Below are 18,199 nucleotides of genomic sequence, written 5' to 3'. Positions count from 1 at the left end.
GTTGTGTTACAGCGTGAACTTAAAATGTATTACATTTACATTTTGTGTCACTGGTCGACACACAATAGTGGAATTATGTTTATTGACATTTTTACAAATTACTAAAAAATGAAAAGCTGAAATGTCTTGAGTCAATAAGTATTCAACCCCTTTGTTATGGCAAGACTAAATAAGTTCAGGAGTTAAAATGTGCTTAACAAGTCACATAATAAGTTGCATGGACTCACTCTGTGTGCAATATTAGTGTTTAACATGACTCACAAAGAATGGCACCTATTGGTAGATGGGTAAAAATTATTAATTACACTTCAGATGGTGTATCAATACACCCAGTCATTACAAAGATACAAGTGTCCTTCTTAACTCAGTTGCCAGAGAGGAAGGAAACCGCTCAGGGATTTCACCATGCGGCCAATGGTGACTTTAAAACAGGTACATCGTTTAATGGCTGTGATAAGATAAACCTGAGGATGGATCAACAGCATTGTAGTTAGTCCACAATACTATCCTAATTGACAGTGTAAAGTAGGTAGCCTGTACAGAATAAAAATATTCCAAAACATGCATCCTGTTTGCAGTAAGGCACTAAAGAAAAACTGCAAAAAATTTGGCAAAGAAATTAACTTTATATATATCCTGAATACAAAGCGTTATGTTTGGGGCAAATACAACACATCACTGAGTACCACTCTTCATATTTTCAAGCATGGTGGTGACTGCATCATGTTATGGGTATGCTTGTCATCGGCAAAGACTAAGGAGTTTTTTGGGGATAAAAATAAATGGAATAGAACTAAGCACAGGCAAAATCCTAGCGGAAAACCTGGTTCAGTCTGCAATCCAACAGAAACTGGAAGATAAAATCACCTTTCAGCAGGACAATAACCTAAAACACAAGGCCATATATACACTGGAGTTGCTTACCAATACGACATTGTATGTTCCTGAGTGGCGTAGTTACAGTTTTGATTTAAGAATCTATGGCAAGACTTGAAAATGGCCGTCTAGCAATGATCAACAACCAACTTGATGGAGCTTCAAGATTTAAAAAATAATAATGTGCAAATATTGTACAATCCAGGTGTGGAAAGCTGTTAGAGACTTACCCAGAAAGACTCACATCTGTAATCACTGTCAAAGATGATTCTAACATGTATTGATTAGGGGTGTGAATACTTATGTAAATGAGGTACTGTATTTCTGTATTTAATTTTCAATAAATTAGCAAAAAGTTCTAAAAATGTGTTTTCACTATCATTATGGGGTATTGTGATGTCATTATGGGGTATTGTGTTGTCATTATGGGGTATTGTGATGTCATTATGGGGTATTGTGATGTCATTATGGGGTATTGTGTGTAGATAGGTGAGAGAAGAAAAGCTATTTAATCCATTTTGAATTCAAGCTGTAACACAACAAATTGTTGAATAAATCAAAGGGTGTGAATACTTCCTGAAGGCATTGTACCATAAAAGGAAACAAACGGACAGTCATGATCACTATCCTAGAGTAAATACCAGGGTCAGTCACAGCTTAGCTGTTCATTTAACACTGTTGTTAGGTAGGGTATGGCTGACTTTGAGCTTGTGCTCTGCTCTCATATTTGTTTGTGTTTACCTGTGGGGCTCTGTAGGGCCCGTCTGGTGTGATGTCAGCAGGTACAGCAGAAGCTTGATCTGGTTCTAGTTTGATGCTGTTGATCTTAGTGAGCGGCCGGTCCCTCTCCGCCCCTTCCTTCTGAAACCCGTAGCGCTCTGCGTCACGCTGTTTCCTGTCCTCCTCCTCCGCGGCAGTGACGGCGGTTACCGTGGTTATGGCGGCGACGGTGTGATGTTCGCTGTCGACCTCGGTCCGGTTCCGCTCGTTGTTCTGGATCTCTGGTCGGGTTAGAACCGGTCTGTGGTTCTGGGTAACATGGTTACTGACATCCTGAGGACCGCACTGTTCCACTTTGAGCGACCTGCTGGAGAGGAGGAGGGAGAGATGAAAAGGAGGAGGCAAGGGGAGGAAGGAAGGATGAAAGAAAACAACAGGAGAGCCAAGTCAGAGATACAAGATACATTTAAAAACAATTAAGACATCAGACAGGAGAGACAGAGAGATAGAGAGGGAGAGAGAGACAGAGGGAGGGAGAGAGAGACAGAGGGAGGGAGAGAGAGACAGAGAGAGAGACAGAGAGAGACGGAGAGAGGCAGACAGAGAGAGAGCGAGGCAGACAGAGAGAGACAGACAGAGAGGCATACAGAGAGAGAGAGAGAGAGAGAGAGAGAGAGAGAGAGAGAGAGAGAGAGAGAGAGAGAGAGAGAGAGAGAGAGAGAGACAGAGAGAGAGACAGAGAAAGGGCAACACTTCACATAGAGTTGTAATAACTACATCAGACCAGGCTGATATAAGGCACCAGGGAAACTAGTCACAATGTTTTCACAGATACCATTAAATACCAGATTAGGATATACCAGATACCAGATGAGGATATACCAGATACCAGATGAGGATATACCAGATACCAGATGAGGATATACCAGATACCAGATGAGGATATACCAGATACCAGATGAGGATATACCAGATACCAGATGAGGATATACCAGATACCAGATGAGGATATACCAGATACCAGATGAGGATATACCAGATACCAGATACCAGATTAAATCCTTTCATTTTCCCAGTCAGAATACACCATATAGAACGTGACCCAGCAGACACTGCTGTAATAATAATATAGTATGGCGGCAGCAGCTCTCAAACAAATAATACAGTATTTTACAATACCAGTACTTTATCAAGGCTGGATTGAGCTTGCCTGGCTTAATAGACCAAGAGAATAGTCACAAAAGTGCAAACCACACCCATCTGGCACACCAGGCAGTCTGTCTCTGACACTCAGTCCTACTTTTCTACTAGTATAGCTGCAGGGAAAGTGATCCCGGTAGGGGCTAGTTGGGATACAGCTGCCGGCCTAGAGACAAGGGAAACCAGAGAAGTCCAATCAACTATTGGCTCTGACTAATCTGACTCCAGTCCAGACGGACAATCCCTGAAGGTACCGCTCAGACCTGCTGGCAACCCCTCACTGATCTCTCTGGGGTCACACACACACACACACACAGACACCATATCTGCTCAACAGGTAGGTGCCGTAATGGATATCATTGGTCCTTGGCCTTGAATGAGCTCAAGGTCAAATCAACTAAGACAACCCATCGAGATCGAGAGAGAGTGAGATAGAGAAAGACCGAGACAAAGAGAGAGAGTGAGATAGAGAGAGACCGAGACAAAGAGAGAGAGTGAGATAGAGAAGAAGGAAAGAGAGACCAATCTGACACTGCTTGACAGCCTTTCCAGTTTCCACCCACAGGCCGTTGGCGTTAAATGGCAGTAGTCACACATAATGTCTTTCACAGCCCTCTGTCTGTCTGACTGTCTGACTCTGCTCCAACTCTATAAAAGTCATATGGGGCCCTATGAAAACCGTGTCTGCATAACCTCATCAGGCATGTTTTTGCTGCATTTCACACCACTGACTGGCTGATCAGGAGTATATTTAGCTGTGGGGCTCCATGAGAATGTTGTTTTGCTGTCTTCTGGGGGTTGTAAGACTGTATCCAACTACCCATCAGGTTTTAATAAAGAAAGACAAGGGAAAGGGTACAGGGAGTATGAAATAGGATGAGTATTTGTATTTAAATGAGATGAGTATTTAAATGAGATGAGTATTTATATTTAAATGAGATTAGTATTTGTATGTAAATGAGATGAGTATTTAAATGAGATGAGTATGTGTATTTAAATGAGCTGAGTATGGGTATGTAAATGAGATGAGTATTTGTATGTAAATGAACTGAGCATTTGTATATAAATGAGCTGAGTATTTGTGTATACATGAGACAAGTATGCATATGTAAATGAGATGAGTATGTGTTTTTAAATGAGATGAGTGTTCATCAGCAAATGGAATGAGTATTCATATTCAAATTAGATTATTATTCATATGTAAATGAGATGAGTATTTGTATTTAAATGAGATGAGTATTCGTGTGCAAATGAGACGAGTATTTATATGTAAATGAGATGAGTACTGGTATTAAAAGGAGATTTCTTTCTCTTGTAGTAAACAGTAAAAGACCAGAGAGCCTTTTGCCAGCAGCGTTGTTCCAGAGTCACCTGTTCATTTAGCTAACCAGATTAATTAGAAAACACACTGTTTAGTCCTCCTCTCTGTTCATCATGTAGACACACACACACACAGACACACACAGACACACACACACAGACGCTGCTCACCCGTGTAGCGAAGGCAGGTTGCCAGGTGACTTATTTCGCTCTAATTCCCCCTCCCCAACATGACGCATCTATCGCACACACACACACACACACACACACACACACACACACACACACACACGCACACGCACATGTTCACACACAGTACAGCATGTACTGTAGCTAATGTATCCTTCATGCTACACCTGCATCGTGCATCCAGGACACACAACAACAACACACACACGAGAGTTATCCTCCCCATATTAAGGCTTTGACAACTGCCAGGTTATGTAACAGCGAAGCGCAAGTGTTTCTGTAGCCCTCTATAGGACAGGACTATGCTGAGGTCGATGAGACTGTTTCCTAAACAACACGAGGAGCGCCGTTAACAGAGCTCACACAACACACGAGAAAAGAGAAGTGAAACGGTGAACAGAACAGCTCCTTCATATTTCTATTGAGGAGGTTACCATCGTTCAAACACTCGCATGAAATCGAATTAATTTATTCCTCCCACTTCAGGAGCTAAATTGCCTTTAAAAGACAATATGAGCATCACAGCTCACATGAATGGGAAATAATGTCTCTGTTTTGCTACTACAGACATCTTGAGTGAATGGAAAAACAAAGCGTCTGTTTGATTGATTGATTGATTGATTGAATACAAACCTCCTGATAGGCTCAGAGTGCACCAGGGCAGCATCTGTCATCACCTTCATCCAAGACTCCATGTCTTTGGCTGCGTCTGTGCAGAAGTAGTAGGTCCGCATGTTGGGATGTGTCGCCTGCCAGATCAGAGTCCAAGAGAAGAGAGGGTTACCTGGAAGAGGAAGAGAGGGAACACAGCCGGTTAGTTGACTCAACTGGGATGTGGTCTCTTATACCCTGACATCATCGAGATTCGAAAGCCAACATTGTAGTCAGATCAGTCCGTTTGGACTGGGGTGGCAATTCCCTCTCCTTTCAAACTTTCTTTACAATAGCACCCTCACTATAAAGGAAGGTTGTGACATACAGTACCAGTCAACAGTTTGGACACACCTACTCGTTCAAGGGTTTTTCTTTATTTTAAACTATTTTCTACATTGTAGAATAATAGTGAAGACATCAAAACTATGAAATAACACATATGGAATCATGTAGTAACCAAAAAAGTGTTAAACAAATCAAAATATTATTTATATTTGAGATTCTTCAAAGTAGCCACCCTTTGTCTTGACAGCTTTGCACACTCTTGGCATTCTCTCAACCAGCTTCATGAGGTAGTCACCTGGAATGCATTTCAATTAACAGATGTGCCTTGTTTTTTATTTTTTATTTTAGTTAACCTTTATTTAACTAGGCAAGTCAGTTAAGAAAAAATTATTATTTACAGTGACGGCCTACAAAGTTAATTTGTGGAATTTATTTCCTTCTTAATGCATTTGAGCTAATCAGTTGTGTTGTGACAAGGTAGGTGGGGTATACAGAAGATAGCCCTATTTGGTAAAAGACCAAGTCCATATTATGGCAAGAACAGCTTAAATAAGCAAAGAGAAACAACAGTTCATCATTACTTTAAGACACACACACACACACACACACACACACACACACACACACACACACACACACACACACACACGTCTTCATGTACTTCTTATGGAGCACTGGTCATTCGTTTTGACAGCATCAGCGACTAGTTTATTTCCTCCCTGCTTGAGCAGATGTATATTTTGGGAGAGAAAATGATGTCTGACAGCAGGTGAAGAACGTGAGAATCAGTGGACTGTGGATATCCACACCACCCTCACCCGTGTAGGCTATCTAAACCCATGACTCATAAGATGTGCATACCTAATATGGAATCGGGACTCAGGACTTACCATGCAACACTTGGACTGGTAAACTGGCGGCCGATTCTCCTCACTCAAGATCCGCTCACAATAGACAAAACCAAGGCATTGTTAGTGTGCGAAGACAGCAGAGAGAGACAGACAAGAACACATTGAATGAGTAATCTTTTTTCCCCAATATCCTGTTTACCAGAGCCTGACAAACAAAAGGCAGTCATTCCTTTGCCATCCATAAATGAATTTGTAACAACAGTCAGTGAGGAATACGGGACTTGTTGAAACTGCCATGTTCGCCACAAGAGACAGGAATATGGAGAGTTTAAAAGGGAAGGAAGCAAGAGTTTTTACTCACCAATGTAACAACAACAATGTGGTCACAAAGACTTACCGGTAGTAACTTAGTTGTCACCATCTGGTTTGTTATGTTTTAGCGTTTTTTACATATTTATTAAGTTATTTCCATATATCTTCGGAACTACCCAGAATGCACTATTTCTCAACGTAATATGAGAACCGGTGCTAGTTCCAGCTGGCTAGCATTAGCTATTAGCCATGCTAGCATGTAATTACATTCCAAACCAAGTGTTGGCGCTGGCGAGCCACTATGTACATCCACTTAGAAGAAACCATACAACCATATAAAACTGCATCTCCTCTTTTCCTGTGTGTTTGGTAGTCGAGCAAGTGAGTGTTGTAGTACTTTTCCGTCATTCGTAGCTAGTGCAGTAATAGCCACAAGGATGGGGTTACGACTCAATTGTGGCCCAAAAAATTAGAAGCTAGCTTTGAAGTGGGACCGGTTTGTCTGGTATTTTTTGTATTTTTATAATGATAATAATAGTAAAAATAAAGGTGTAACTTTGCACTGAGACTTTTGATGCATATTCTAATGCAAATCGATATGTTACATGTGGTTACATTGCCAACAAAGGGTATATAACAAAGTATTGAGATAAACTTTTGTTATTGACCAAATACTTATTTTCCACCATAATTTGCAAATAAATTCATTAAAAATCCTACAATGTAATTTTCTGGATTTTTTTTTCTCATTTTGTCTGTCATAGTTGAAGTGTACCTATGATGAAAATTACAGGCCTCTCTCATCTTTTTAAGTGGGAGAACTTGCACAATTGGTGGCTGACTAAATACTTTTTTGCCCCACTGTATGTTTATGCAACCTACCCTTTAACATGTGAGGAGAATAACATGTTTACTCCTCACATGTCAATTGCAGATTCACATGTGAAAACACAAGAGACACTATATGTTCACATGTATAAGTTCACATGTTAACACCATCTTTTCACATGTGAAAAGAATAACATGTTTACACCTCACATGTGAATTGAAGAAGGAATTTGCCTTTTCAAGTGTGAAAAACTGTAACCTGTGAAAATCTAATTTGTACCCTTTTAACATGACTGGCATACAGCCGAGTTATCGTCATTTACATTTCCTGTTGCGTTATGTGAAATGCTGCTATAAATATTATAGAACTACAGGAGTCATGCAGAGCTGTTTCTTCCTCCTCTCCCTCATCTCGCGCTCTCCCCCTTCTCTCTCTGAGGAAATGGAAACTTGAGTCTGTGTGGTTGGTTTCGAAAGGCCAAGCTCGGGCAGACTCCTGGGCGTCTGTGTGTGGCTGTGCTGCTTGGCAGGGCTGAGCCGAACCCTCGTCTCTCCCTCCCTCTGGCTTTGTAAAGGAACCAGACCAGAGAGAAAGCCACAGCACTGAGAGAGACGCCATTAAATTAAATACAACTGGTTGCGCCAGGACTCGAGAGGCTATTGGAGCGAAACGTTATGCTGTAGCTTCTGCTGCTTACTAACAATGCTTAAAGCAGTAGCGGTACATGCCAAAAAACAAGCCTTATTCTTCCTCTCTTTGACCCAGACGAAGGTTGCAACCGGAATCTTCAGTAATTTTTGGGTAATTAACAGAAAATCGATGGCAATCTATCGTAACTTTGGTAATTTATACTTGAATAACTTAAAAAATGTTTTATTAATATATAGTATTCATGTTTTATTGTCCTTGAGTTTCTAGTGGATAGACCATATGGTTCAAGAGAAAATAGACAAATTAATGAAATAAGCACGTAATCAACAATGGCATTTAAAAAAAATTATTAACTCTGCAGCTCGTCACAACCGCCACAAGTCTTGACGGCGAAACATTGACAACAAATACATATATTTAATATACATAATAAAAAACATAATAAATAAACATTGACAACAAATACATATATTTAATATACATAATAAAAAACATAATAAATAAAACGTGTAAAACAAATAGAAAGGATATTCATGATTAAACAGTGACATTAAAACACCAACGGTATTCACTAAGTTGATGGTTTATATTTACGATAATGTTTTATAGATTTGTCATTCTATTTATTTATTAAATCATCTTATTTAACTATTTCATATATTTTACATGTGATAAGGCCAGAGATAATTACAGATACTTGTGATAATCTGAAGTACCCAAAAGGGACACTAAATGGTTTTGTATTAGAGTACATAAAATCCTTGAAAGATACCAAAATACTGGCAGCTCACTGGTAAACTCTGAAAGTTTCCAGAAATACAGTGCATTCGAAAAGTATTCAGACCCCTTTACTTTTTTCACGTTTTGTTAGGTTACAGCATTAGTCTAAAATTGATTAAATAAATAAAAATCATCATCAATCTACACACAATACCCCATAATGACAAAGTGAAAATAGATTTCGATTTTTTGTGCAAATCTATAAAAACACAAAAATAGAAATACCTTATTTACATAAGTATTCAGACCCTTTGCTATGAGACCTGAAATTGAGCTCAGGTGCATCCTGATTCCATTGATCATCATTGAGATGTTTCTACAACTTGATTAGAGTCCACATATGGCAAATTCAATTGATTGGACGTGATTTGGAAAGGCACACACCTGTCTATATAAGGTCCCACAGTTGACAGTGCAAGCCATGAAAAAACCAAGCCATGAGGTCGAAATAATTTTCAGTAGAACTCCGAGACAGGATTGTGTCGAGGCACAGATCTGGGGTAGGGTACCAAAACATTTCTGCAGCATTGAAGGTTCCCAAGAACCCAGTGTCGTCCATCCTTCTTAAATGGAAGAAGTTTGGAACCATCAATAATCTTCCTAGAGCTGGCCGCCCGGCCAAACTGAGCAGTCGTTGGAGAAGGGCCTTGGTCAGGGTCAGACCAAGAACCCGATAGTCACTCTGACAGAGCTCCAGAATTCCTCAAAGACAACGCAGGAGTGGCTTCGGGACAAGTCTCTGAATGTCCTTGCGTGGCCCAGCCAGAACCTGGACTTGAACCCGATCGAACATCTCTGGAGAGACCTGAAAATAGCTGTGCAGCAACGGTCCACATCCAACCTGACAGAGCTTGAGAGGATCTGCAGAGTTAAATGGGAGAAACTCCCCAAATACAGGTGTTCCAAGCTTGTAGCGTCATACCCAAGAAGACTCGCTGCAAAATATGCATCAACAAAGTACTGAGTAAAGGGTCTGAACACTTATGAAAATGTGCAAAAAAAAAAGTTTTTAATATTTGCTAACATTTCTAAAACCCTATTTTTGCTTCGTCATTATGTGGTATTGTGTGTAGATTGAGGAGGAGGGGACATTTAATCCATGTTAGACTTAAGGCTGTAAAGTAACAAAATGGGGAAACAGTCATGGGGTCTAAAGACTTTCCGTATGCACTGTATACCCTCCCTTTGCAACCCAAACTAAACTCTTAGCTTACTAACAATGCTTAAAGGCCCAGTGCAAGATTTGCCTGTGTTTTATATACACTGAGTGTACAAAACATAAAGAACACCTCTTTCCATGACAGACTGACCAGGTGAATCAAGGTGATAACTATGATCCCTTATTGATGTCACTTGTTAAATCCACTTCAATCAGTGTAGATGAAGGGGAGGAGACAGGTTAAATAATTATTTTTAAGCCTTGAGACATGGATTGTGTCTGTGTGCCATTCAGAGGGTGAATGGGCAAGACAAAATATTTAAGTGCCTTTGAACAGGGTATGGTAGTAGGTGCCAGGCCCACCGGTTTGTGTCAAGAACTGCAACACTGCTGGGTTTCCCGTGTGTATCAAGAATGTTCCACCAACCAAAGGACATCCAGACAACTTGACACAACTGCGGGAAGCATTGGAGTCAACATGGGCCAGTATCCCTGTGGAACGCTTTCGACACCTTGTAGAGTCCATGCCCTGATGAATTAAGACAGTTTTTTGTTTGTTTTGTTTTACACCTTTTTCTCCCCAATTCCGTGGTATCCAATTGGTAGTTACAGTCTTGTCCCATCGCTGCAACTCCCCTACGGACTCGGGAGAGGCAAAGGTCGAGAGCCATACGTCCTCCGAAACACGACCCTGCCAAGCCGAGCCAGTGTGCTTCTTGACACACTGCTCACTTAACCCGGAAGCCAGCCGCACCAATGTGTCGGAGGAAACACCGTCCAGCTGGCGACCGGAAGTCAGCTTGCAGACGCCCGCCACAAGGAGTCGCTAGAGTGAGATGGGACAAGGATATCCCGGCCGGCCAAACCCTCCCCTAACCCGGACGACACCGTGCCGATTGCGCACCGCCTCATGGGTCTCCCGGGCACGGCCGACTGTGAAACAGCCTGGGATCGAACATAGGTCTGTAGTGACGCATCAAGTGCCTTAGACTGCTGCGTCACTCGGGAGGCCCGAATAAAGACTGTTCTCAAGGCAAAAAGAGGGGTGTGCAACTCAATATTAGGAAGGTGTTCTTAATGTTTTGGACACTCAGTATATATTGTGAAAATTATGATAATGCCATTTTTTGTGTAAGAGCTGTTCGAAAAGTCTGAAATTGCAGCCTGTTTTGGTGGGATGGAGTTTTGGCCAGCCTGGCAATATCACCAGGCAGTATAAGTTAATAGACCAATTAAAAAAAGAGTTTCAAACCTCTCTGCCAATAACAGATAGTTTTCAGGTTACATATCCCTCCCATTAGGCTCGTCCAATTAGGCCCCTCCCAGACAAATCCAAACCAACTGGCATTTTACACCTTCTAATGCATCTCTCACTTGTTTCCTCTTAGCTCTGGAATCTCAGACATCAAATATAAAGCATCAACTACTGTAGCCCCGCTTGAAAACAAGTAGCGAGTACTGACCTTGAAGGCATATTTCCTGTTGATGTGGTCGTCGACAGACAGCATAGATATACGGAAGCTAGGCAGGAGGATGCTGCCGAGTATACCCTCCTCTTTCTCATCTGAAGGAAACAAAAACAAACAGGAAACAAAACATGATATGCAGAACCTCGTTTGACCTCCTTCAAAAGTTTGTTTATGTAGCAGCTACTGCTGCTGTGACACAGATCCCTCTTCCTAGACAGGAGGATTAGGTCATTAAGGTGAGGATAAACCTCTTCCTGAACAGGAGGATTAGGTCATTAAGGTGAGGATAGACCTCTTCCTGAACAGGAGGATTAGGTTATTAAGGTGAGGATAGACCTCTTCCTGAACAGGAGGATTAGGTCATTAAGGTAAGGATAGACCTCTTCCTGAACAGGAGGATTAAGTCATTAAGGTAGGATAGATCTAGTTCAAACTATCGAGGTCCTACATGTTTGAAATGTCTTTTGAGACTTTTCATAGCAAAATGACTATTAGAGGGCTTACATGAGGTATTACAGGACTTCATGTGACAAGTTGAACCCCATTCTCCATCCCCAATCCCAGAATCTACGCAACTCTAGCCTGGTCCCACATCTGTTTGTGTCGCCTTGCGTCCCAATGAACGGTTAGCTTTACAGCACAAACAGACGTGGGACCAGGCTAAGAACAAACCTCTACAAGAACAAAACATCCTGACACAACATGTACATAGCTGAGAAGAACACCAGGAGAAAGAGAGAGATGCTGTGATCGTCACCATATAAACAAGGCAGCGACAGCACTGGCATTCGTTCTCTGGTCAGAAGAGAACAACAAGACCCAGTGACAGGGAGGAAGAGATTAGCATCTGTCCATTGATTAAACTCCAGTAGAGAAATAACTCTCACTAAGCCTTATTATGTCCAGCTGAGAGACCATACTGGGTGGAAGTGTGTGTGTGTGTGTGTGTGTGTGTGTGTGTGTGTGTGTGTGTGTGTGTGTGTGTGTGTGTGTGTGTGTGTGTGTGTGTGTGTGTGTGTGTGTGTGTGTGTGTGTGTGTGTGTGTGTTTTCTGTGAGGCATAAGCTACAGGAAGCCGACTACAGGAAGCCGAGATGCTAACACCCTCTACTACATCCATCCAGCCTACAGGCTGGATCAGGTTGGATCCAGCCTGCTACATCCAGCCTACTACATCCAGCCTGCTACATCCAGCCTGCTACATCCAGCCTGCTACATCCAGCCTGCTACATCCAGCCTGCTACATCCAGCCTACTACATCCAGCCTGCTCTAGTCTCCACACGGAATCATTGAACAACCAAATAAACAAACACAATTCAAAACAAGACAGTTATGCAAAAGAACAACACGGTCAGGGGCTCCGCATTGCAACACAACCATGGCTAGTGTTACAGGGTGCGTTATGGAGAGAGGTCTGAGAGAAAGACCGAAAGAAAGAAAGAAAGAAAGACAAAAGTGGAGAGAAAGTGGAGAGAGAAAGAGAGCGACAGAAAGAGGGTTGAGACTTTCTTTGAGTAGTTTGTATGTAGACCGAGGCTAAGAGGTGGAGATGTTGAGGAAGCTGAACTCTGTGTGGCCTCTAGTTGGTACAATACCATACAGAACAGGAAGTAGAAAGAAAGCTGGCTGTCCTGCAGCTCCCACTGAGAGGCCTGGCTCCAGGATATATCTGTTTCCTCCAGCCTGTTCTGCTCACCATCCTCTCCCTCTCAGCCTCTTTCTCTCTCTCTCTCCCTCCCTCCGCCTCCTCTCCATCCTTCTCTCCCTCAGCCTCTTTCTCTCTCTCTCTCCCTCCCTCCGCCTCCTCTCCATCCTTCTCTCCCTCAGCCTCTTTCTCTCTCTCTCTCCATCCCTCTGCCTCCTCTCCATCCTTCTCTCCCTCTCAGCCTCTTTCTCTCTCTCCATCCCTCCGCCTCCTCTCCATCCTTCTCTCCCTCTCAGCCTCTTTCTCTCTCTCCATCCCTCTGCCTCCTCTCCATCCTTCTCTCCCTCAGCCTCTTTCTCTCTCTCTCTCCCTCCCTCCGCCTCCTCCTCTCCATCCTTCTCTCCCTCTCAGCCTCTTTCTCTCTCTCTCTCCCTCCCTCCGCCTCCTCTCCATCCTTCTCTCCCTCTCAGCCTCTTTCTCTCTCTCTCTCCCTCCCTCCGCCTCCTCTCCATCCTTCTCTCCCTCTCAGCCTCTTTCTCTCTCTCTCTCCCTCCCTCCCTCCGCCTCCTCTCCATCCTTCTCTCCCTCTCAGCCTCTTTCTCTCTCTCCATCCCTCTGCCTCCTCTCCATCCTTCTCTCCCTCAGCCTCTTTCTCTCTCTCTCTCCCTCCCTCCGCCTCCTCTCCATCCTTCTCTCCCTCTCAGCCTCTTTCTCTCTCTCTCTCCATCCCTCCGCCTCCTCTCCATCCTTCTCTCCCTCTCAGCCTCTTTCTCTCTCTCTCTCCATCCCTCCGCCTCCTCTCCAACCTTCCTCCCCCTCCGGGCTCTCCTCTGATTTATTCACCAACACTTGTATTCACACATACCTACCTGGGTTAGGCTGAGCCACAGGAGATAAGGCAGCAAAGGGCAGCAAATGAGATTTCAAACTGTAATGATCCTATAATATAGCCTATTATATAGCCTCAGCCCTCTCTTTATAGTGGCTAGATACTGTTCATTAGATTATGGCTGAATCTAGGCTCAGAAATCATTGATATGAAAGCTGCAATATTCCTCTAAAATGAACAGTACTTTTTAAAGTCCCCCTGTGATATCCACAGCCGTAAAGCTGCAACGCCCCACTTAATAGACAAATCTAATGGAATAAACTGGGGATTAAATCTCATCTGTCATTTACATACATTTGTTGTTATAATTCCTATCTTGGCCACTAGTAGGCGCAGTGAGTGGCCCATCTATGGCTAGGTCTTTATGTAGATACATATAGAGCCTAGACTATAAACAGCCTTCACAAACTATTTCACAAACTATCATCTACACTGACTGAAGTGGATTTAACAATAAGGGGATCATAGCTTTCACCTGGATTGACCTGGTCAGTCTGTTATGGAAAGAGCAGGTGTTCTTAATGTTTTGTACTCAGTGTATATCTCTCTATTATGCATGGGAATACAATGGAGAGGTCGACCGACTGGTGGCCTGGTGCAGTCAAAATAATCAGAAACTCAACACATACAAAACAGTGGAGATGGTTGACTCAGAAAGCGCCCACACTATCCCTCAGGATTGATGGCTCAGCGGTTAGAACGCGGAATCATTCAACTTCCTGGGGGTTAGCACGGCGGAATCAGTCAACTTCCTGGGGGTTAGCACGGCGGAATCATTCAACTTCCTGGGGGTTAGCAAGGCGGAATCATTCAACTTCCTGGGGGTTAGCACGGCTGAATCAGTCAACTTCCTGGGGGTTAGCACGGCTGAATCAGTCAACTTCCTGGGGGTTAGTACGGCGGAATCATTCAACTTCCTGGGGGTTAGCACGGCTGAATCAGTCAACTTCCTGGGGGTTAGCACGGCTGAATCAGTCAACTTCCTGGGGGTTAGCACGGCGGAATCATTCAACTTCCTGGGGGTTAGCACGGCTGAATCAGTCAACTTCCTGGGGGTTAGCACGGCGGAATCATTCAACTTCCTGGGGGTTAGTACGGCGGAATCATTCAACTTCCTGGGGGTTAGCACGGCTGAATCATTCAACTTCCTGGGGGTTAGCACGGCTGAATCATTCAACTTCCTTGGGGTTAGTACGGCGGAATCATTCAACTTCCTGGGGGTTAGCACGGCTGAATCATTCAACTTCCTGGGGGTTAGCACGGCTGAATCAGTCAACTTCCTGGGGGTTAGTACGGCGGAATCATTCAACTTCCTGGGGGTTAGCACGGCGGAATCAGTCAACTTCCTGGGGGTTAGCACGGCTGAATCATTCAACTTCCTGGGGGTTAGCACGGCGGAATCATTCAACTTCCTGGGGGTTAGCACGGCGGAATCATTCAACTTCCTGGGGGTTAGTACGGCGGAATCATTCAACTTCCTGGGGGTTAGCACGGCTGAATCATTCAACTTCCTGGGGGTTAGCACGGCGGAATTATTCAACTTCCTGGGGGTTAGCACGGCGGAATCATTCAACTTCCTGGGGGTTAGCACGGCGGAATCATTCAACTTCCTGGGGGTTAGCACGGAGGAATCATTCAACTTCCTGGGGGTTAGCACGGCGGAATCATTCAACTTCCTTGGGGTTAGTACGGCGGAATCATTCAACTTCCTGGGGACCATCATCTCCCACATCCTCTAGTGGGAGGACAGCATCACAGCCTCTAGTGGGAGGACAGCATCACAGCCTCTAGTGGGAGGACAGCATCACAGCCTCTAGTGGGAGGACAGTATCTACTGGGATGCCAGCATCACATCCTCTAGTGGGATGCCAGCATCACATCCTCTAGTGGGAGGACAGCATCACAGCCTCTAGTGGGAGGACAGCATCACAGCATCTAGTGGGAGGACAGCATCACAGCCTCTAGTGGGAGGACAGCATCACCTCCTCTAGTGGGAGGACAGCATCACCTCCTCTAGTGGCAGGACAGCATCACATCTTCTAGTGGGAGGACAGCATCACCTCCTCTAGTGGTAGGACAGCATCACATCTTCTAGTGGGAGGACAGCATCACATCCTCTAGTGGGAGGACAGCATCACCTACTCTAGTGGCAGGACAGCATCACATCTTCTAGTGGGAGGACAGCATCACATCTTCTAGTGGGAGGACAGCATCACCTCCTCTAGTGGCAGGACAGCATCACATCTTCTAGTGGGAGGACAACATCACAGCCTCTAGTGGGAGGACAACATCACAGCCTCTAGTGGGAGGACAACATCACAGCCTCTAGTGGGAGGACAACATCACAGCCTCTAGTGGGAGGACAACATCACAGCCTCTAGTGGGAGGACAACATCACAGCCTCTAGTGGGAGGACAGCATCACATCCTCTAGTGGGAGGACAACATCACAGCATCTAATTGGAGGACAGCATCACAGACTCTAGTGGGAGGACAGCATCACAGCCTCTAGTGGGAGGACAACATCACAGCAGTCACCAAGAAGGCACACCAGCTGATGTACTACTTGCAGCAGCTGAAAAAACTCAAAATCTCCCAGTCAATCCTGATCCGGTTTTACGCATCATTCGTTGAGTCCATCTTCACCTCCTCCATCACTGTCTGGTTTCAGGTCTGCATGTGCCCGCTGCAAGTGCAGACTGCAATGCATTGACCGGTCGGCAGACAGGGTCAATCGGCTGTCACATGCCCTTCGTCGAGGTCCCGTCACGATTCCAGGGCAAGGAATCGTGCAGGAAAGATAATCTCTTTCCCTGCTTCTCTGTCAGTGTCCCAGTCCAGATTGGGGGGGGGGGGTTCTGTTCATAAACACAATGATTAAAATGGGGTTTCCTCCTTCTCGCATAGTGTCGGGCCAACAGAGAAAAGCAGCACAACGTGGGCTACTGGCTCTCCATTTGATCTGCTATTGACTGAATCTCTGTCACGCTCTACAAATGGTCAGATCCATTAAATATTGACACAGCTGTTCAGAGAGTTTCAGAGTCTCTTTCCTCACCAAAAAAAGGACTGGCTGTAAATTAATGATCCGGGTTAAGTAGCTACAATACAGAAGGCCCTTTTCACACAACTAAGCCGAGCCGATCCGAGCCGATCCGAGCCGAGCTGCACTGAGCTGGCTGGCCTGGTTACGCATCCATCATAGTTACTGGAGCTGTGCTGCAAAGGACAACGTAGAAAGAAGATATCAGAGCCGTACGAATGGGGACTGCACTGTAGTGTCGGTCTGCTGTTGGCTCTAGAGTCTATCTGTAACTGTGGCCGGAAGCCCGTCCAGACAGATAGCTGCTCTCTTTGTGTGGACATACATCATTATGCTGAGCACTAAGATGACACGTCTGTGTTATTCCTGATGTCTGTCTGCCCTCCCTCCCGCTTTCCCTTTCAGTCCCTGACAGACAAAACCCTGGGTGGCGAGCGGTGAAAAATGCTGTGGCCAGACAGACATGGGGGTGCGGGGGAGGGGGTGTTTACACGTCGGCAGAGTGGAGGACCGGCGTAGAGGTCGTGAACTCTGTGCCCCCCATCGAAGCGCTTGACTGACTTCTGCCATTGTCGAGTGTGTGTCTGTGTGTGCATGCGTGTGTTACAAAGCTATGCTATAAACACAGAGACACGGCTAAACGACAGCATCACAACACCAGGAAGCCATGCGAAGGTCCCACCACAGGTGACCGTAGACACGGCTGTTAATAGATTCAAGACACCATGAAGAAAATGCCTCTTCTGTACCCCAAATTCACAGATTCCCTTTCAGTCTGGGAAAAACACACCATAGCGGAGTGTTGTATCTTATTCCATCCTTCAGGGAATCACGGTCGTACAGACTGGGCGATATGGCCTAAAAAAATTAATGTCTCTGTTTTTTCAAATTTATGGGCCATTCACGATATACGTACTGCTCGTTTTTTGGTGTTTTTTTCTCTCTATATAAGCTTTGTTGTACAATTAAAGGTAAAATACACAGCATATATTATAATGCATTCAGGACGTGTGAAGTTATACCCAGGATAAATATAAACCTTCCACAACCATCAGACCCACTAATCATTGTATTATTTTATCAAAATAGTTTAACCTGCTTTTTTAGCAATAATCACTGATCTGGCTTTCAAGTCTGTTTATGAAAATGCCCTTTTTGTTACTAATTTAACCAGAACCCTGCATAATGCACTTTCACTAATGACCGACATCTTGCAGCAGACATTATAGAAAATGAACACAGGTCTTAAACAATCTCTCAAGCACAAGCCCACGTGCTAATGATTAGCCAGCTAATCATATTTCAAGTTTAGCCAACAAGGATCTATC

At 44.1% G+C, this 18,199-nt stretch overlaps 1 protein-coding gene across 1 annotated transcript in view; it reads right to left on the bottom strand.

The window, feature by feature from the left end:
* LOC139584235 (pleckstrin homology domain-containing family A member 5-like) overlaps window positions 1-18,199 on the bottom strand; it is a gene marked incomplete in the record, with an annotated part of 263,991 nt that overhangs the window by 71,242 nt on the left and 174,550 nt on the right. The window contains 3 exon segments of the mRNA XM_071415848.1: window positions 1,618-1,963; window positions 4,939-5,054; window positions 11,290-11,390. Of these exon segments, the coding sequence (XP_071271949.1) occupies window positions 1,618-1,963; window positions 4,939-5,054; window positions 11,290-11,390 (563 nt within the window).

Source organism: Salvelinus alpinus, chromosome 9 (assembly GCF_045679555.1).
Source record: "Salvelinus alpinus chromosome 9, SLU_Salpinus.1, whole genome shotgun sequence".
In the NCBI taxonomy this organism is placed as follows: domain Eukaryota; kingdom Metazoa; phylum Chordata; class Actinopteri; order Salmoniformes; family Salmonidae; genus Salvelinus; species Salvelinus alpinus.
Note: the sequence above shows the minus strand (reverse complement) of the source record. Positions and strands in the feature narration are given on the sequence as shown.